At 34.5% G+C, this 15,639-nt stretch overlaps 1 protein-coding gene across 8 annotated transcripts in view; it reads left to right on the top strand.

Moving 5' to 3' along the window:
* NEXN (nexilin F-actin binding protein) overlaps positions 1-15,639 on the top strand; it is a 56,905-nt gene that overhangs the window by 22,523 nt on the left and 18,743 nt on the right. For 2 of the 8 annotated variants that reach the window (XM_082419674.1, XM_082419678.1), the window contains exons 2-9: positions 2,026-2,104; positions 3,666-3,857; positions 4,050-4,128; positions 4,214-4,362; positions 9,124-9,165; positions 10,355-10,552; positions 10,646-10,822; positions 13,424-13,612. In XM_082419674.1, coding sequence (XP_082275800.1) covers positions 2,026-2,104; positions 3,666-3,857; positions 4,050-4,128; positions 4,214-4,362; positions 9,124-9,165; positions 10,355-10,552; positions 10,646-10,822; positions 13,424-13,612 — 1,105 coding nt within the window. The remainder of the gene's footprint in view (positions 1-2,025; positions 2,105-3,665; positions 3,858-4,049; positions 4,129-4,213; positions 4,363-9,123; positions 9,166-10,354; positions 10,553-10,645; positions 10,823-13,423; positions 13,613-15,639) is intronic. The other 6 variants (XM_082419677.1, XM_082419681.1, XM_082419680.1 and 3 more) reach the window with 4 other exon arrangements.

Below are 15,639 nucleotides of genomic sequence, written 5' to 3'. Positions count from 1 at the left end.
CTTAGTTGTGGCACGTGGGATCTTCTTGCGGTGCGCGGGCTTCTCTCTAGTTGTGGCGTGTGGGTTTTCTCTTCTCTAGTTGTGGCGCTTGGGCTCCAGAGCGCGTGGGCTCTGTAGTTTGCAGCACGTGGGCTCTAGTTGAGGCGCGCGAGCTCAGTAATTGTGGCACGCAGGATTAGTTGCCCCACAGCATGTGAGATCTTAGTTCCCAACCAGGGATCGAACCCGCATCCCCTGCATTGGAAGGCAGATTCTTTACCACTGGACCATCAGGGAAGTCCCCCTATATATATATATATTTATATCATGATTGTGGTGATGGTGTCATGGGTATATACATATGTCAGAACTTATCAAATTGTGCACTTTCAAAAAGTACAACTTATTGTATGTCTATTATACCTTAAAAATTTTTTAATTAAAAGTTTAAAGCCAATAGATAAAATTCTAAAAATTATTCAACTAATACAGAAGTAGGCAGAAAAAGAATAATAGAGGAGCAAAAAAAGAGGGGCAAACAAGAAACAAATAGTAAAATGGTAGGCTTAAGTCCATTCATATACATAGTTACCTTAAATGTTAATGGGCTAAACACTGCAATTAAACGATATTATCAGAATTGAATTTTTAAAAATGCAAGATCCAATTATATGCTGTGTCCAAGAGATGTGCTTTACATATAAAGGGATAAATAGGTTGAAAGTAAATGGCTAGAAAATTATACACCATGCAAACTAAAGAAAGTTGGTGTGGCTATTTTAATAACAGATAAGTTCAAGACAATGAGATAAGAAGAGGGAAATTTCATACTGATGAAAGAACCAATTCAAGAAGAAGACATTATAGTCATAACATATGCATTTTTAAAAGTTTGAAATTGCATAAAACAAAAATGACAGAATTAAAGGAATAGACAGGGACTTCCCTGGTGGTCCAGTGGTATAGAATCCACCTTACAATGCAGGGGACGTGGGTTCGATCCCTGGTCAGGGAACTAAGATCCCACATGCCGCGGGGCAACTAAGTCTGTGCGCCACAACTACTGAGCTCGCGTGCCTCAACTAGAGCCTGTGTGCCGCAAACTACAGAGCCCACGTGCTCTGGAATCCACATGCCACAACTACAGAGCCCATGCGCCCTGGAGCCTGCGTGCCACAACTAGAGAAGAGAAAACCCACACACCACAATGAAGAGCCTGCGCTGCCACGAAAAGATCCCGCATGCCTCAACGAAGATCCCATGTGCCTCAACTAAGACCGGACACAGCCAAAAATAAAATAATAAAGGAGTGGAAAATTCCATATAGTTTAAGACTGATAGAACTAGGCCAAAAAAATTTTTTTTAGTAAAGACATAGAAGACCTAAATAACATGATCAACCACCTTGGCCCCATTGATAATTATAGAATAATACATCCAATAACTGCAGAATACAAATTTTTTGCAAGGGTACTTGATACGTTCACTAAGTTATTCTGGGCTGTAAACTTACAAGAATCTTTTAACACCTTGCACCTTGTACCTTCTATACCCTGAATCTTGGGAAAAGAAGCTGAGGGTTATTATAATTTATTACTTGCTTGGATGATGTCATTATTTTTTGAGGGGAAATTAACGTGCTATTTCTCTTTAAAAAAATACACAGCAGGGCTTCCCTGGTGGCGCAGTGTTTGAGAATCTGCCTGCTAATGCAGGGGACACGGGTTCGAGCCCTGGTCTGGGAAGATCCCACATGCCGCGGAGCAACTAGGCCCGTGAGCCACAACTACTGAGCCTGCACGTCTGGAGCCTGTGCTCCGCAACAAGAGAGGCCACGATAGTGAGAGGCCCGCGCACCGCGATGAAGAGTGGCCCCCACTTGCCGCAACTAGAGAAAGCCCTTGCACAGAAACTAAGATCCAACACAGCCAAAAAAAAAAAAAAAAAAAAAATTAATTAATTAAAAAAAATTAAAAAAAAAATACACAGCATATTAAAAAATTAAGGTATCAAAATTCTTATTCAATACTAATATATTTTTTTCAGGTGCAAAAAATTACAAAGCTTCATAATCACCCCAAGACCACATAGAGCAAACATGAATGATATTTCCCAAAAGGCTGAGGTAAGTCTTAAAAGTTAAAAAATGGGGGAATCATAGGGTTGACTGCAGAATTGCTGAAAAGGGCAACTGGTGGAAAGGTCATTCACAGAAGTTCATAGTAACATAGTGTCAAGATGTAAAACATAAGAAGAGGTAAAATTCACAGGCTGGTCTTGGGCCCAGTGTTTTCGTTTGGATTCTTATCTAGGAAGCATGATTATGAAGTTTTGTGAGTGATAGTGAAGTGGATGTGATGGCTCGCATCTTGAGTAGATTTTAATATCTTGATAAATTTTAGAAGTTATTTTTTCAGTATTAAAAAACCCAGAATTGCTGTATGTACTCTTAGGAGAAACAGATAATTCACTCTCAGGTGAGGATCCTTCTTAGCTACTTCTTCTAGCAGCTTCAATTAAACTTATCTTAGGCCTTTTTCTGGTTCTTGGCTCTTGTTACTGAGAGTTGTAATAAGAAGAAATCAGTTGCTGACACCCCAAAATTACAAACTTTAAAAAACCTTAAAATGGCCAATGGCACCATAAGTAGAAAATAAAATAGGGGCTGGGTATGGCACAGATTAATTAAGCAATTTGCCATTATCACTAGGAAAAAGGGTTTGGTGTTCTGAGGCAATGAAGTTTTATTTTCTGAAACTTCTTTTAGAGATCAGTTTAATTTTCAAAAAGATGAAAATAATTTGCTTCCCTGGTTTCAGATGGAGGAAAATCGTTTCTCTAGTCTTTTAACAGATTCCTCCTTCTCTGGAAACCTCTTTTGTCATTTGGGGATTTTCCTCTTAGGGCGCATCCTACTTGGAATGATACAGCATTCTCACATATTTTCAACGTGGGTTTAAAGAAGTTCTGCATGGGCAGTATAGCAGTAGTAACAACAAAAATTACTGCTTGTGCACAAAGACCTTGGCTCACCTCAGCCACAAATGAGAAGTAAAGGCCTTCAGTTTTGCTGATATTAGATATGGAAACAAGCAAGAATTAGGCTTATGTGAATTAGTCTTAAACTTTTTGCTTTGTTTTCAACTTCATCTAATTTATTAAAATTAGTCTGGGCTTCCCTGGTGGCACAGTGGTTAAGAATCCACCTGCTAATGCAGGGGACATGGGTTCGAGCCCTGGTCCGGGAAGATCCCACATTTAAAAAAAAAAAAAAAAAAAAAAAAAATTAGTCTTGGTATCTTTTAAGCAAGAGATGTAAAATCTGAATCTTTAATGTAATGAAATAGGACAATAAAATACAGGTTGTTTTAAATTGGAATCCAGTCTTCAATTTTTATATTTTGCTAGCCTTCAGCTTCAGTGAAACACACCTACAAAATGGGACTTCTTTGCTATATATTGATAACATTTTTACTCTCATATTTTCTGTAATTTCATTTTTCATACTTAGACTTTGGAAAGTATCTAATCAGACTTTGATTATACAAATAAAGGTTTCAAACTCATTTCTATCTATAGTCTGTTTCAATAAATATTTCTTATATTGCTTATTCTGATCTATCTTTACCTAATTTCTTCCTTTCTTATTTTTTTAACTTTCTTCTCTTTATTTTCTTCTAATGAAGCTTCTGCTTTCTTCATCTAAACCTGTACCAAAAACCTATGTGCCAAAACTTGGCAAGGGTGATGTAAAGGATAAGTTTGAAGCCATGCAGAGAGCCAGGGAAGAAAGAAATCAAAGGAGATCTAGAAACGAAAAGCAAAGAAGAAAAGAACAATATATTAGAGAGAGAGAATGGAACAGGAAAAAGCAGGAGGTTATTTTATTTTATTTTATTCTCATGCAAATATTCATTTTCATCTTTTACATTTTGTTATTCACATTAACCACATTTCATATTAACTATATTTAATATTTTCTGTGTTTATAAGCTAATTGCAAACTCTGCATATGATATGATCTAGTCTAAAGTTTGGATATGTTCATATTAATTTATTTAACCATCTAGATTAAAGAAATGCTTGCTTCTGAAGATGAGGAAGATGTATCTTCTAAAGTAGAAAAGGCTTATGTCCCAAAGCTAACAGGTAAGACATTTGAGGGGCAAATTGTAAATAAAATTGCAAAAAAGGAAGCATAGCAAAATATCAAACATGTTTCATATATTCTTAGGAACTGTTAAAGGTAAATTTGCTGAAATGGAGAAACAAAGACAAGAGGAACAAAGGAAGAGAACAGAAGAGGAACGAAAACGCAGAATTGAGCAGGATATGTTAGAAAAGAGGAAGATACAACGTGAATTAGCAAAAAGGGCTGAGCAGGTATACACTAGATATTAAGTTGGTATTTGCTTCAGAAACTAATTGTACAGAGTAAAACTAATCAGTATGCTGCCTAATCAAAATATTTTAATATAACATAAACCTATTAAATAGTAGCTAACATGGAAATATGATCTTAAGCACAAATATTTAATATCAAATGCCTAGAAGCATAAGGGCAGAAGGTGCCTATTTCAAGGTTGAATACTGAGATGACTTTTGTTATATACCATCTTATCATTCTCTCTGCATTCCTTACACTGTCCACATTCCTTATTTTTCTTGACACATTAGAGAATTTTACAAAGATATAAGGCAAGTTCACACATAAACTATCCACAAGCATATAACAAAATGCTGGTCTTTTAATAGCAATCAAAAAATACTTGCTGGTTATCATCAAACACAGGCTTAATTAGGATATCTTCCTACTCAATTATTTGAAACAAATTTAAGTCACATTTTATTCAATAATGGTACTATTAGCTAGCTTAACTTTTCTTTTTAAGTTGGGGATGGTAGTAGAAGGGAGAAATGTGTGACAGTCATTTCCTTCGTATAGCCATTACTGTTGCCCATAGCCACAGAGGACAAATTAGAGGGAGAAAAACATTATTACTATGATTTTATATAGTCTCTTAATGAACTTAGAATTCCCATATATTTTCTTCTCAGAGCATGAGAACTAAGAAGCTGGTAAGTATTTTAAAATACTCAAGAATCTGATCTAATTTCCAGAAAAAGCTAATCTCTCCAAATGATTCATGAGTGTAATGACATAGAAACTTGAAATTCTAATAGTCATAATTACATTTTATTAAGTAAAGAACTGGTCAATTCACAAAAATTTCTTTAATATATTGATATTTGTTTTATATTATAAACGACTGGTAGTCATAGAGACATAGAAAAAAGACACAGAAGAGAGTTATATTGCTTATGTACTTTAACCTTGTCTACACTGTAGGATCAAAAGAGATGATCAGTGTTTTGAGCTTAACGAGACAATATTGGTATCTATCTCCTAGCGTTTTTAATAAGATTATATGAGTTAATAAAAGCAAAGCACTTAGTACAGTGCCTGGTACAAAGTAAGTGGGCTATAAATAAATGTTTCACCTAAATAATAGTACATACAGATAAAATGTCATGAAATCATTTTAGTTTCTTCTCCTTCTGTCATCAGTATTTTAACAACTATCCTAACATCGTCTTCACAGTATATTGTCTTTCATAACCGTTTTTATTGTGAGATTGTACTTGGCTCTTTTTTGCCTACTCCTTAAGTACCTTAAATCTATTTGCTATGCTTCTTTCAGTTTCTACTACTTTTCTTTAAAAAACGTGACAGGGAATTCCCTGGCAGTCCAGTGGTTAGGACTTGGCGCTTTCACTGCCGGGGCCAGGGTTGGATCCTTGGTCAGAGAAGTAAGATCCTGCAAGCCATGCAGTGCGGGCAAAAAAAAAAACCCAAACAAACAAAATTTTTTTTTTAAAGTGACAAAGAAGGCAAAGCATATGCTGTATTTGCATGTCAAAGAAATTTATTTACCCTGACTTTGCAAATAACCACTTTTATGGCACAACAGCCATTTATATGGTGACAAAAAATGTCATATGCCGGATGAATTACAGAAAAGAATTGGAATTTCCTATATTTTATTACTTTGTATCTCTTTGTCTGAAGAGAGGTTGGTGTACTTTACCTCTGCCACCTCCAGTCATCAAATATGAGTATTCATTTTGAAATGAAATTTCGGACTTCCCTGGTGGTGCAGTGGTTAAGAATCTGCCTGCCAGTGCAGGGGACACAGGTTCGAGTCCTGGTCCAGGAAGATCCCACATGCCACAGAGCAACTAAGCCCATGCCCACAACTACTGAGCCTGCGCTCTAGAGCCCACGAGCCACAACTACTGAAGCCCGCGTGCCTAGAGCCCGTGCCCTGCAACAAAGAGAAGCCACCGCAGTGAGAAGCCCCTCAAACCACGAAGAAGAGTAGACCCTGCTCGCCACAACTAGAGAAAGCCTGCACACAGCAATGAAGACCCAATGCAGCCAAAAATAGATTAATTAATTTTTTAAAAAAAGAAATGAAAAAAAAAAAAAAAGAAATGAAATTTCACAAGGGAATACAATTATAAGGGGGGAGTTCCCTTATTATAATAAGGGAATACAATATATAATAAATGAATATTTTAGGTTATATATAAAATATATCACTATATGTAATTATATTTATAATACAAATTGTAAAATAAGGTAATAAAATATATAATTAAAATATATGGTGTTTGGCAGGAAATGGTGAGTATGCATATGGGGTTAGTCTACCTCTTTTTAAGTCTTGTGTCCTTTTCCAAAAAGCACTGATTACACTACCACCCCAAGAACTGAATATGGCAGTGGTTTCAAAAAGAAGAAATATATGTGTTGAGGTGAATTTGAATATGATGAAGACATAGGATACTCAGAGAGAGATGGAAGAAAACTAATCATGAAAAAGAAGCACTTTCTTTAGTAACCCTAGATACTACATGGCAGGGTGTGAGAGAATCTTGGTTAATAAAATTTTTAGCCTATTAAATTATTTGAGAATATGTAGGTAGAGCAATATAAACTATTAATAGTAATTTCATCTTGCAAATATGGGAAGTCTAATTTTAAAACCTAATTAAATACATTTTCCACTCAAATCTAATAAAATTTAATCTATCTTTGAATATAAGAAGTAAGGCATGACATAGTCAAGAAGAGTCTTAATGTTTGTTTGAAAAATCCTCTTGTATAAGTCCATAGTCAAGAACACTATAGAAAGGATTCCTGAGTCAGATGGGTAGCTGAGTAACATTTAAGATAATTACCACTTCTGAGATTCTAGGATATTATGATGAATTAAATATAGGCATACTTCGTATACTGGATGTTGGAATCAAAGACAAATAAAATTTGGGGAAGAATCTTAGTTTGGTATAATCTGGTTATCTTTGAGGATATTTTGATGGACAAGGTTAATGTCCATCAACTTAGAAAAAGAGAAGTTATTGGTGGGAGATTGAGATGTTGAAAAGAAAGGGGAGAAAGGAAGTTGATTTGGGAAGGAGCAAAAGGAGTTTTCTTTCCATAAATCAAAAGAAATAATTGGGAAGCAGATCTTCAGTGGTAGCTTCTGAAAGCTAGCACTATAATTGAACTGAATATCTTAGTTCTCTATGAATATACTGAGACCATGGCCACTTAGGCAAATTCATCTTTTTCTTTTTTTGTTGAAACCAATGGAAAAAAAATTCTATCTTTTGTTGTTTTGATAATGGTTTAAAATGAGCAAAGAAGAAAGCAAAACTAAAAACAAAAAAACACCCAACCAAAGAAAAACTATTCTAAATATAGTTTATTATCTACTGTAAGCTAATAAAAATCTGAGAAGGTTGTAGCAGCAAGAAAAAGAAATTTGGGGTTAAAAAATTTAGAATTTTTCTTCCCTATGCTCTCAATGTCTCGCTTCTCACCATATCTCCTAGAACTTTTTATTGAGATTAACATGATTTGTAGAGGAATTATTAGCACTCTTTTGAAGGGAAATAATTTTGTAATTACTTTATTACAGATCCATTAAAAATTTTCATAGTATCATTTATCATTCAATAAAACCTTCATCATTTATACAACAAATCAGTGTAATAAATAATTCTGTAACAAAGCAAATTATTCTGAACAAAACTATTTAAAATAAACTATTAAGATACAGAAGATTTATTTTTAATAAACGATTTGTTCAGAATAATTTCTTTTTCAAGAAATTTGGTATCTTAATAATATGTATTATTTCTTCTTGACAGAGAATATAGAAAAGTGGGATGATGAGAGAACAGGGATTTAGCCAGCCCAGTTCCTAGTATGAGACAAGGTACAGCAGAATTCCCTTAGACTGAGTGAGGAACAAACTACTTCCAGCTCTTTCATTGGTGTTAAAAGTCAAATTAAAATAATAAACAATCTGAATTTTTACTTTCTAACTTTTTCCATTTTCCTGTTGGTTATGTTTCCTTTTCCTGAGATCTCAAACACTGTGTTATTTAAATCACCTTTCTGTCATTTCTCACTCTGTTATGTATTGTACATTAGCCTGCCCCTCAAGCTAATCTTAATGGCCAAATTGAGCTCCCTCTTTCTGAATGAGGGCCTTTCCTACCTAGATCTGGCAAAATATAGAGTAAACAATTATGATTTCCAGAATTATTTTCCCTTCTAAACTAGCCATGTGAAAGCCTACACCTTTTACTGCAATTTATTATTGTGTCAGTTATATTTTTGCCATCTATTTATATTGTAAAATATAGTCATGATGATTATTTGATTGCTAATGATAGGTTTTCCTTTCGCTGTGGCAGAGAGAGAATGGAGAAATGTTTCTGTAGCTCCGTTTAAATTGCTTAATTAATAACTGCTGGTTGTAAGCTCACAGCCAGATTGTTAGAGTTTGGTCCATTATTCAAATTCCAGAATTACAAAGGTAGGCTTTATTTTTATTTTTTCTTAATATGTTGTTCCCTAGATATTGATATCAAAATGCAAAAATTAATATAAGGTTTAATCTCTATTTAAAAGGACATAATTGGCTAATTTGGAGCAACATAAAAATACTTCAGAATTCTAAATTTTGAAATTTACCATAAATCACAACTAATACTTTTCAGTTGTATGTTTAAAGCAAAAAGCAGAAATCTGATGTAATGTAATGATATAAAATTCTTATTCAATAGATTGAGGACATAAACAATACGGGAACTGAATCAGCATCAGAGGTAAATGGACATTTCCTTTAATGAAACATTCACCTAAAATTATCTGATTCACAAATAATCTTTCAATTAAAAAAATTAAAAGTTTTTTTATTATAAATGTAGCAACAACAACAAAAAGGACAAAAATATTTTGCAAAGCAAGATCATACTTTTGCACTTTCAAATGCTATAGCTTAGTGTTTTTAAAGAAAAGTATGTTTTTGCTTTCATGGTTAGAGACACAAGTCTCGGTTTGAGATACTCTGCCAAGGCTTTATATTTCTTGAACTGTTACTAATAGTTGAGATTGTTGAAAGCTAACATTTGAAAAAGGCAGTTTTCTTTTCATCATTTGTCTTCTTTCCTCAGAGTTCCTGATAGTTTGTTTTGCTTATCACATACTAGCAGAGAGTACAGTATCTATTACCATGAAGGAATGTTCAAACCACAAAAATTTTAGTTATCTCTTTTTATCTAACAGGGAAAGTTAAAGATCAATCAATTTGATGGTGTGCCTAAAACTACAGTCACATAAATTGGAAGCAGTTTTATTTTAGGGGGCATGTGTTACATATTACAATTCTTCACTTTGTTTTTGAAAAAAGTTCAAAGGCAATAACAGATGATGTAATAGAACTAATTAAAATGAATTTTAAAAACAAGTTTAAGAATATTTGAATAGGACCAAAGGCCAAAAGAGTTTTGTCCATAATATAAATGTTTTCTAAATCACTTGGAAATACTGGGGGGTTTTTTCCTTGCTAAAATGTTTTATTAAGTATTTAAAAACTTGCATGGAGAGAAAAATCAAACACAGAAACCTTTCTTGTGTGTTTGTTTAAACTGAAGCCATCCACCATCAAATTGATTTAGAGTATGCTCACATGCACATTACCTTTTGTGGGATGAGTGCACGGATAGTGAAATTCAGATAATTTCACGCAATTTTATCCAAACAGCTATATTAACACCATCTTCTAGGAAAAAAGATGCTTCTTGAACCCTGTCAGCAGTGGATTTCAATAAGATTAACTCATCATGTACAATGAATTCAAAGAAAGAGCTATTTAATAGAAATCTGTAAAAAATATTAATTTTTGTTATTCATAACATTGATGGCAATGTAATGAAATTCACCAATGATGGAAGTCCCATGAAACCTAAATTTTGATTAGGAAGAAATATGCTAATTATCTATTTTATAAATTAGGAAGGAGATGATTCACTGCTTGTAACAGTGGTACCTGTCAAATCACACAAACCATCTGGAAAAATAAAAAAGAATTTCGAAGATCTAGAAAAAGAACAAGAAGAAAAGGAAAGGGTCAAGTATGAAGAAGATAAAAGAATAAGATATGAAGAACAACGTCGATCTCTCAAGGAAGCAAAGTGTCTTTCATTGGTCATGGTAATTTTTTTTAATAAAGAACAAATAAAAGCAATTAAGTTGGTTAGCAGCATATCCCTTTATGACTAACAGGTTTTCATTATGTTTTCTTAGGACGATGAACTGGAAAGTGAGGCAAAAAAAGAGTCACTTTCTCCTGGAAAATTGAAACTGACTTTTGAAGAATTGGAAAGGCAAAGACAAGAAAACCGAAGGAAGCAAGCTGAGGAGGAAGCAAGAAAACGTTTAGAAGAAGAGAGGCGTGCTTTTGAAGAAGCAAGGCGGCAAATGGTAAAACAAACTGATATATATGTAACATTTATATATGATATTATAATACATAATTATATTATGATACATAACATTTATGTATTATATTATACAAATTATATATTATATGTATAATACGTTATATAAATGTTATATATAAAACATTTAATATTAAGGGAGGTAGCTGGCTTTAGATAAGGTTCATTGCTATAAATTTAAGGAGGTTTTCTGTATACAAGGGTCTGATTTTGAAACTGTATACATATTCCATATATAACATGCATTTATATTATTTTCTAGTTTTCATTTTGGGATATTTTACCTAATATGCCTTAAATTTTTATTTTTATAAATTGTTGTAAACATACAAAATAATTATTCAACAAATCTGATTTCTCTTCGTCTGTTAGCTCAGCCTGCAATGTGTTTAATAGCATGGTGCAGCGCACTTTCAAGTCTAATCATAAGTGTACACTTAGTGTCAGTATATATATTTACTGAATATATAGAGAGATATATATATGTGTAATGTATATAATCTAAGTGCTTAAGAGCATGGATTTTGGAGCCAGACTGCCTGGATTCAGATATCTAACCTTTATTGTGTATCCATGGACAAGTTATTGAACCTCTCTACATCTTAGTTTCCTCATTTGTAAAATGGTGAAAATAATCGTTCCTACTTCTTAAATCATTAAATGAGTTAATATAGAAAGCAGTTAGAGTAGTGTTTGGCATATAATAAGTGCTTTATTTATTTATTTATTATTTATTTTTATCTTTTTATTATTATTTTTTTTTACCTCGCAGCACAGCTTTCGGGATCTTAGTTCCCTGACCAGGGATTGAACCCATGTCCCCTGCAATGGAAGTGGGGAGTCCCAACCACTAAACTGCCAGGGAATTCCCAATAAGTGCTTTAAAAATGTTAACTGCTATTATTATAGGAATAGATTTAACAACAAAAAATAAAATTGAAATAAGAAAACACTGATTCCAAATCTCATTGCAAGAATTTAAGAATGGAACATATGTAATTTTTTAAACTTTCAGACTTTCTTGATCAGCTTTCATTAATGATGTTCTGAGATCTATATCTCCAAAATTTTAATTTTCTAGATGTTTGTTTGAAAATGTTGTTATTGGGTTGGCCAAATTTCGTTCGGGCTTTTCTGTAAAATGTTATGGAAAAACCCAAACAAACTTTTTGTCCAACCCAATATTTTGGGTAGTTACAGTTGGATAATACCTACACATTTTAGATATCACTGGTGGTCAATTTAGTGAAAAGACATAGAAATATCATTAATTAATCAAATCATAAATTTCAATGAGTATTTAATTAATTTAATTAGCATTACATTAGAATTTTAATTATAAAATCATAAAATTTGAATTATATATAAAATAGTTCCAGATAATGTTTTATCCATTTAATAACCATAGTTCATAGTAAAAAAAAGTCATTGAAAATTACAGAATGAGAACTTCATTTTATTATGTAAGAGACTCAGTGTGTGTATATTTGAACCTCAATTTAAGTACACTCACACAGACACACACACCTTTTTTTTTTGGAAGATAAATTGTAGAATTTTTAATCAATGAAATACTATACAGCAATAGAAAATAATTAACTACAAGTAGCCCCATCAACACAGATAAATCTCAAAAAAACTACAAGACAGCAAAACTGTAAGTCAATAGGACCACATACAGTATAATTTCTTATATGTAAAACTCAAACGCTGCAACACTGAACAAATTTTTACATATTCAAACAAAGCAAAAGAATAACAAACACAAAATTAAGCATATTAGTTTCCTCTGAAAAGCCAGCAAAAGGTGGATGGGCTCTTGAAGGATACACAAGGACCTTCAAGAGTACTGGAAACATTCCATATCTTAAACTGAGTAGGATCCACATCTGTGTGTTGGTGTTACTTTTATTTATTTATTTATTTATTTATTTATTTATTTAAACATCTTTATTGGAGTATAATTGCTTTACAATGGTGTGTTAGTTTCTGCTTACGGAGTGAATCAGTTATACATATACATATGTTCCCATATCTCTTCCCTCTTGCATCTCCCTCCCTCCCACCCTCCCTATCCCACCCCTCTAGGTGGTCACAAAGCACAGAGCTGATCTCCCTGTGCTATGTGGCTGCTTCCCACTAGCTATCTATTTTACGTTTGGTAGTATATATATGTCCATGCCACTCTCTGACTTCATCCCAGCTTACCCTTCCCCCTCCCTGTGTCCTCAGGTCCTTTCTCTAGTAGGTCCACACACATGTTTTATGTTTGTTCTGGGAGAGTTAATGTTTAATAAAACTTTTAAATGATTCCTTAAGAATTTTAAACAATTAATCTTATCCATTTAAAAATTTGACTTGCTTGAGAAGTTTTATTTAACTTGAGTACATCTTTATTTGGAATTTTTCCAAATTTGATTTTTTAAATCATATTAGACATTATAAAGGAAGAGGATTTTGGTCAAGAATACTAGAACAAAGAAACATTTCTGTGTGAGGTGGCTGAGTCTGTGCCTTTTGATTGATAATTCATTCCTGTCTTTGATGAATCTCAGTTCTTAGTAGTGAGTTGTTTCTTGGTTAGGTAAATGAAGAGGAGGAAAACCAAGACACAGAAAACATTTTTAAAGGGTACCGCCCTGGTAAACTCAAACTCAGTTTTGAAGAAATAGAAAGACAAAGGAGAGAAGATGAAAAAAGGAAAGCAGAAGAAGAAGCCAGAAGAAGAATAGAGGAAGAAAAGAAGGCATTTGCTGAAGCAAGGAGAAGCATGGTAAGATAGAATGTGACTGGAGAAGGCCATTGGGATTCAGTATGTTATGAGAAGTCATTCAACTTTGGGGAATACGCTATTATTTCTGAACTTATATGCCAAAAGTAGGGATGGCATATAAGTTTTTAAAGTCTCCTATGGCATAACACTGTCAGTTAAAGGTGTTTGCTTCATTATAGTGTTGAGAAGGTTCTGATTAAATTGCTATGCCTAGCATAGAGTGTATGTTATCTTCCATCTCTGGGAAGGCATGTTTTCCAGAACTAAGTATCTAAGCGAGGAGGGAGGGGAGTTCCTACCCCCACCTTTCCTTCCCTCCTCTCCATTCTCTTCTCCCTTTCCACATTTCCTCCTTCCCTCCCTCACTCCTTCCTTCCTTTCCTCCTTTCTTTCCAGTATCCATCCCATCCGGGATATATTAAATGATCAAAGCCATTTAATCACAATTAGTTAACTCTCCAAAATACTTACCATCACTCTGGATATTGCTACTAAACTTAACTCTGTTACAAAGTTATACTTCTTATACCATTTTTTAAAAATTTATTTATTTTGGCTGCGTTGGGTCTTCATTGCTGTGCACGAGCTTTCTCTAGTTGCGGAGATCAGGGGCTACTCTTTGTTGCGGTGCGTCTTCTTATTGCGGTGGCTTCTCTTGATGAGGAGCACGGGCTCTAGGCGCATGGGCTTCAGTAGTTGTCGCTCGCAGGCTCAGTAGTTGTGGCGCATGGGCTTAGTTGCTCCGCGGCATGTGGGATCTTCCCGGACCAGGGATCAAACCCGTGTCCCCAGCATTGGCAGGCAGATTCTTAACCACTGTGCCACCAGGGAAGTCCCTCTTGATTCTTCCTTAATCTGCCGTGTTTGTTCCAGACATACTAAATTTCTTTCCATTTCTTCAAAACGCTATGCTCTCATCTCTGGAACTTCATAAATGCTATATGAAACGTGTGTCTCTCTCTTTTCCCTGTGCTGAGCTATCTCCTATTCATATATTCCACTTCCTCTGGAAGCCTTTCCTGATAATACAAGTTCCAGAAAGGTGTTCCTTTCATGTATTCTTAGAGCATTTAATGCTCCCCTAGCATAGCACTAGTGCTGTATTGTTGTGGCTTATGGCCATCTTCCTCACTCAGTGAGGCTGAGACCACATCAAGCACATGGCACAGGACTTCACTGAAGCCCTCGCACTCTAGGGCCCGCGTGTGGCAACTACTGAGCCCACGTGCTGCAACTAAGGAAGCCCACGTGCCTAGAGCCCATGCTCCGCAACAAGAGGAGCCACTGCAATGAGAAGCCTGCTCACCGCAACAAAGAGTAGCCCCTGCTCACCACAACTAGAGAAGGCCCGCGCACAGCAATGAAGACCCAATGCAGCCAAAAAAAAAGAAAAAGATGGTCCTTGGACTTAGGAAAAACAAAGCACATGGCACAATGCATTCTAGTGTAACAAACTTCCTGTAAATGCTTGTGGAATAAGTGTTTTATTTTATTTTACTATTATTTTTTATTGAAGTAGAGTTGATTTACAATGCTGTGCCAATCTCTGCTGTACAGCATAGTGACAGTTATACACATTTATACATTCTTCTTTTTAATATTCCTTTCCATTATGGCTTATCACAGGATATTGAATATAGTTCCCTGTGCTATACAGTAGGACCTTGTTGTTTATCCATCCTATATATAATAGTTCACATCTGCTAATCCCACACTCCCAGTCCTTCCCTCCCCCACCCCCTCCCCCTTGGCAACCACAAGTCTGTTCTCTATATCTGTGAGTCTGTTTCTGTTTTGTAGATAGGTTCATTTGTGTCATATTTTAGATTCCACATATAAGAGATATCATATGGTATTTGTCTTTCTCTTTCTGACTTCACTTAGTATGATAATCTGTAGTTGCATCCATGTTGCTGCAAATGGCACTATTTTGTTCTTTTTTATGGCTAAATTGGAATAAGTGATATTAATACTATCTTATTAGGTAATCCTTGATTCACAAATGGTTTCTACACAGAAACCCTACC

This window comes from Balaenoptera physalus, assembly GCF_965194825.1.
Source record: "Balaenoptera physalus genome assembly, chromosome: 1".
Classification (NCBI taxonomy): domain Eukaryota; kingdom Metazoa; phylum Chordata; class Mammalia; order Artiodactyla; family Balaenopteridae; genus Balaenoptera; species Balaenoptera physalus.
This window is presented reverse-complemented; position numbering and strand designations above follow the sequence as displayed.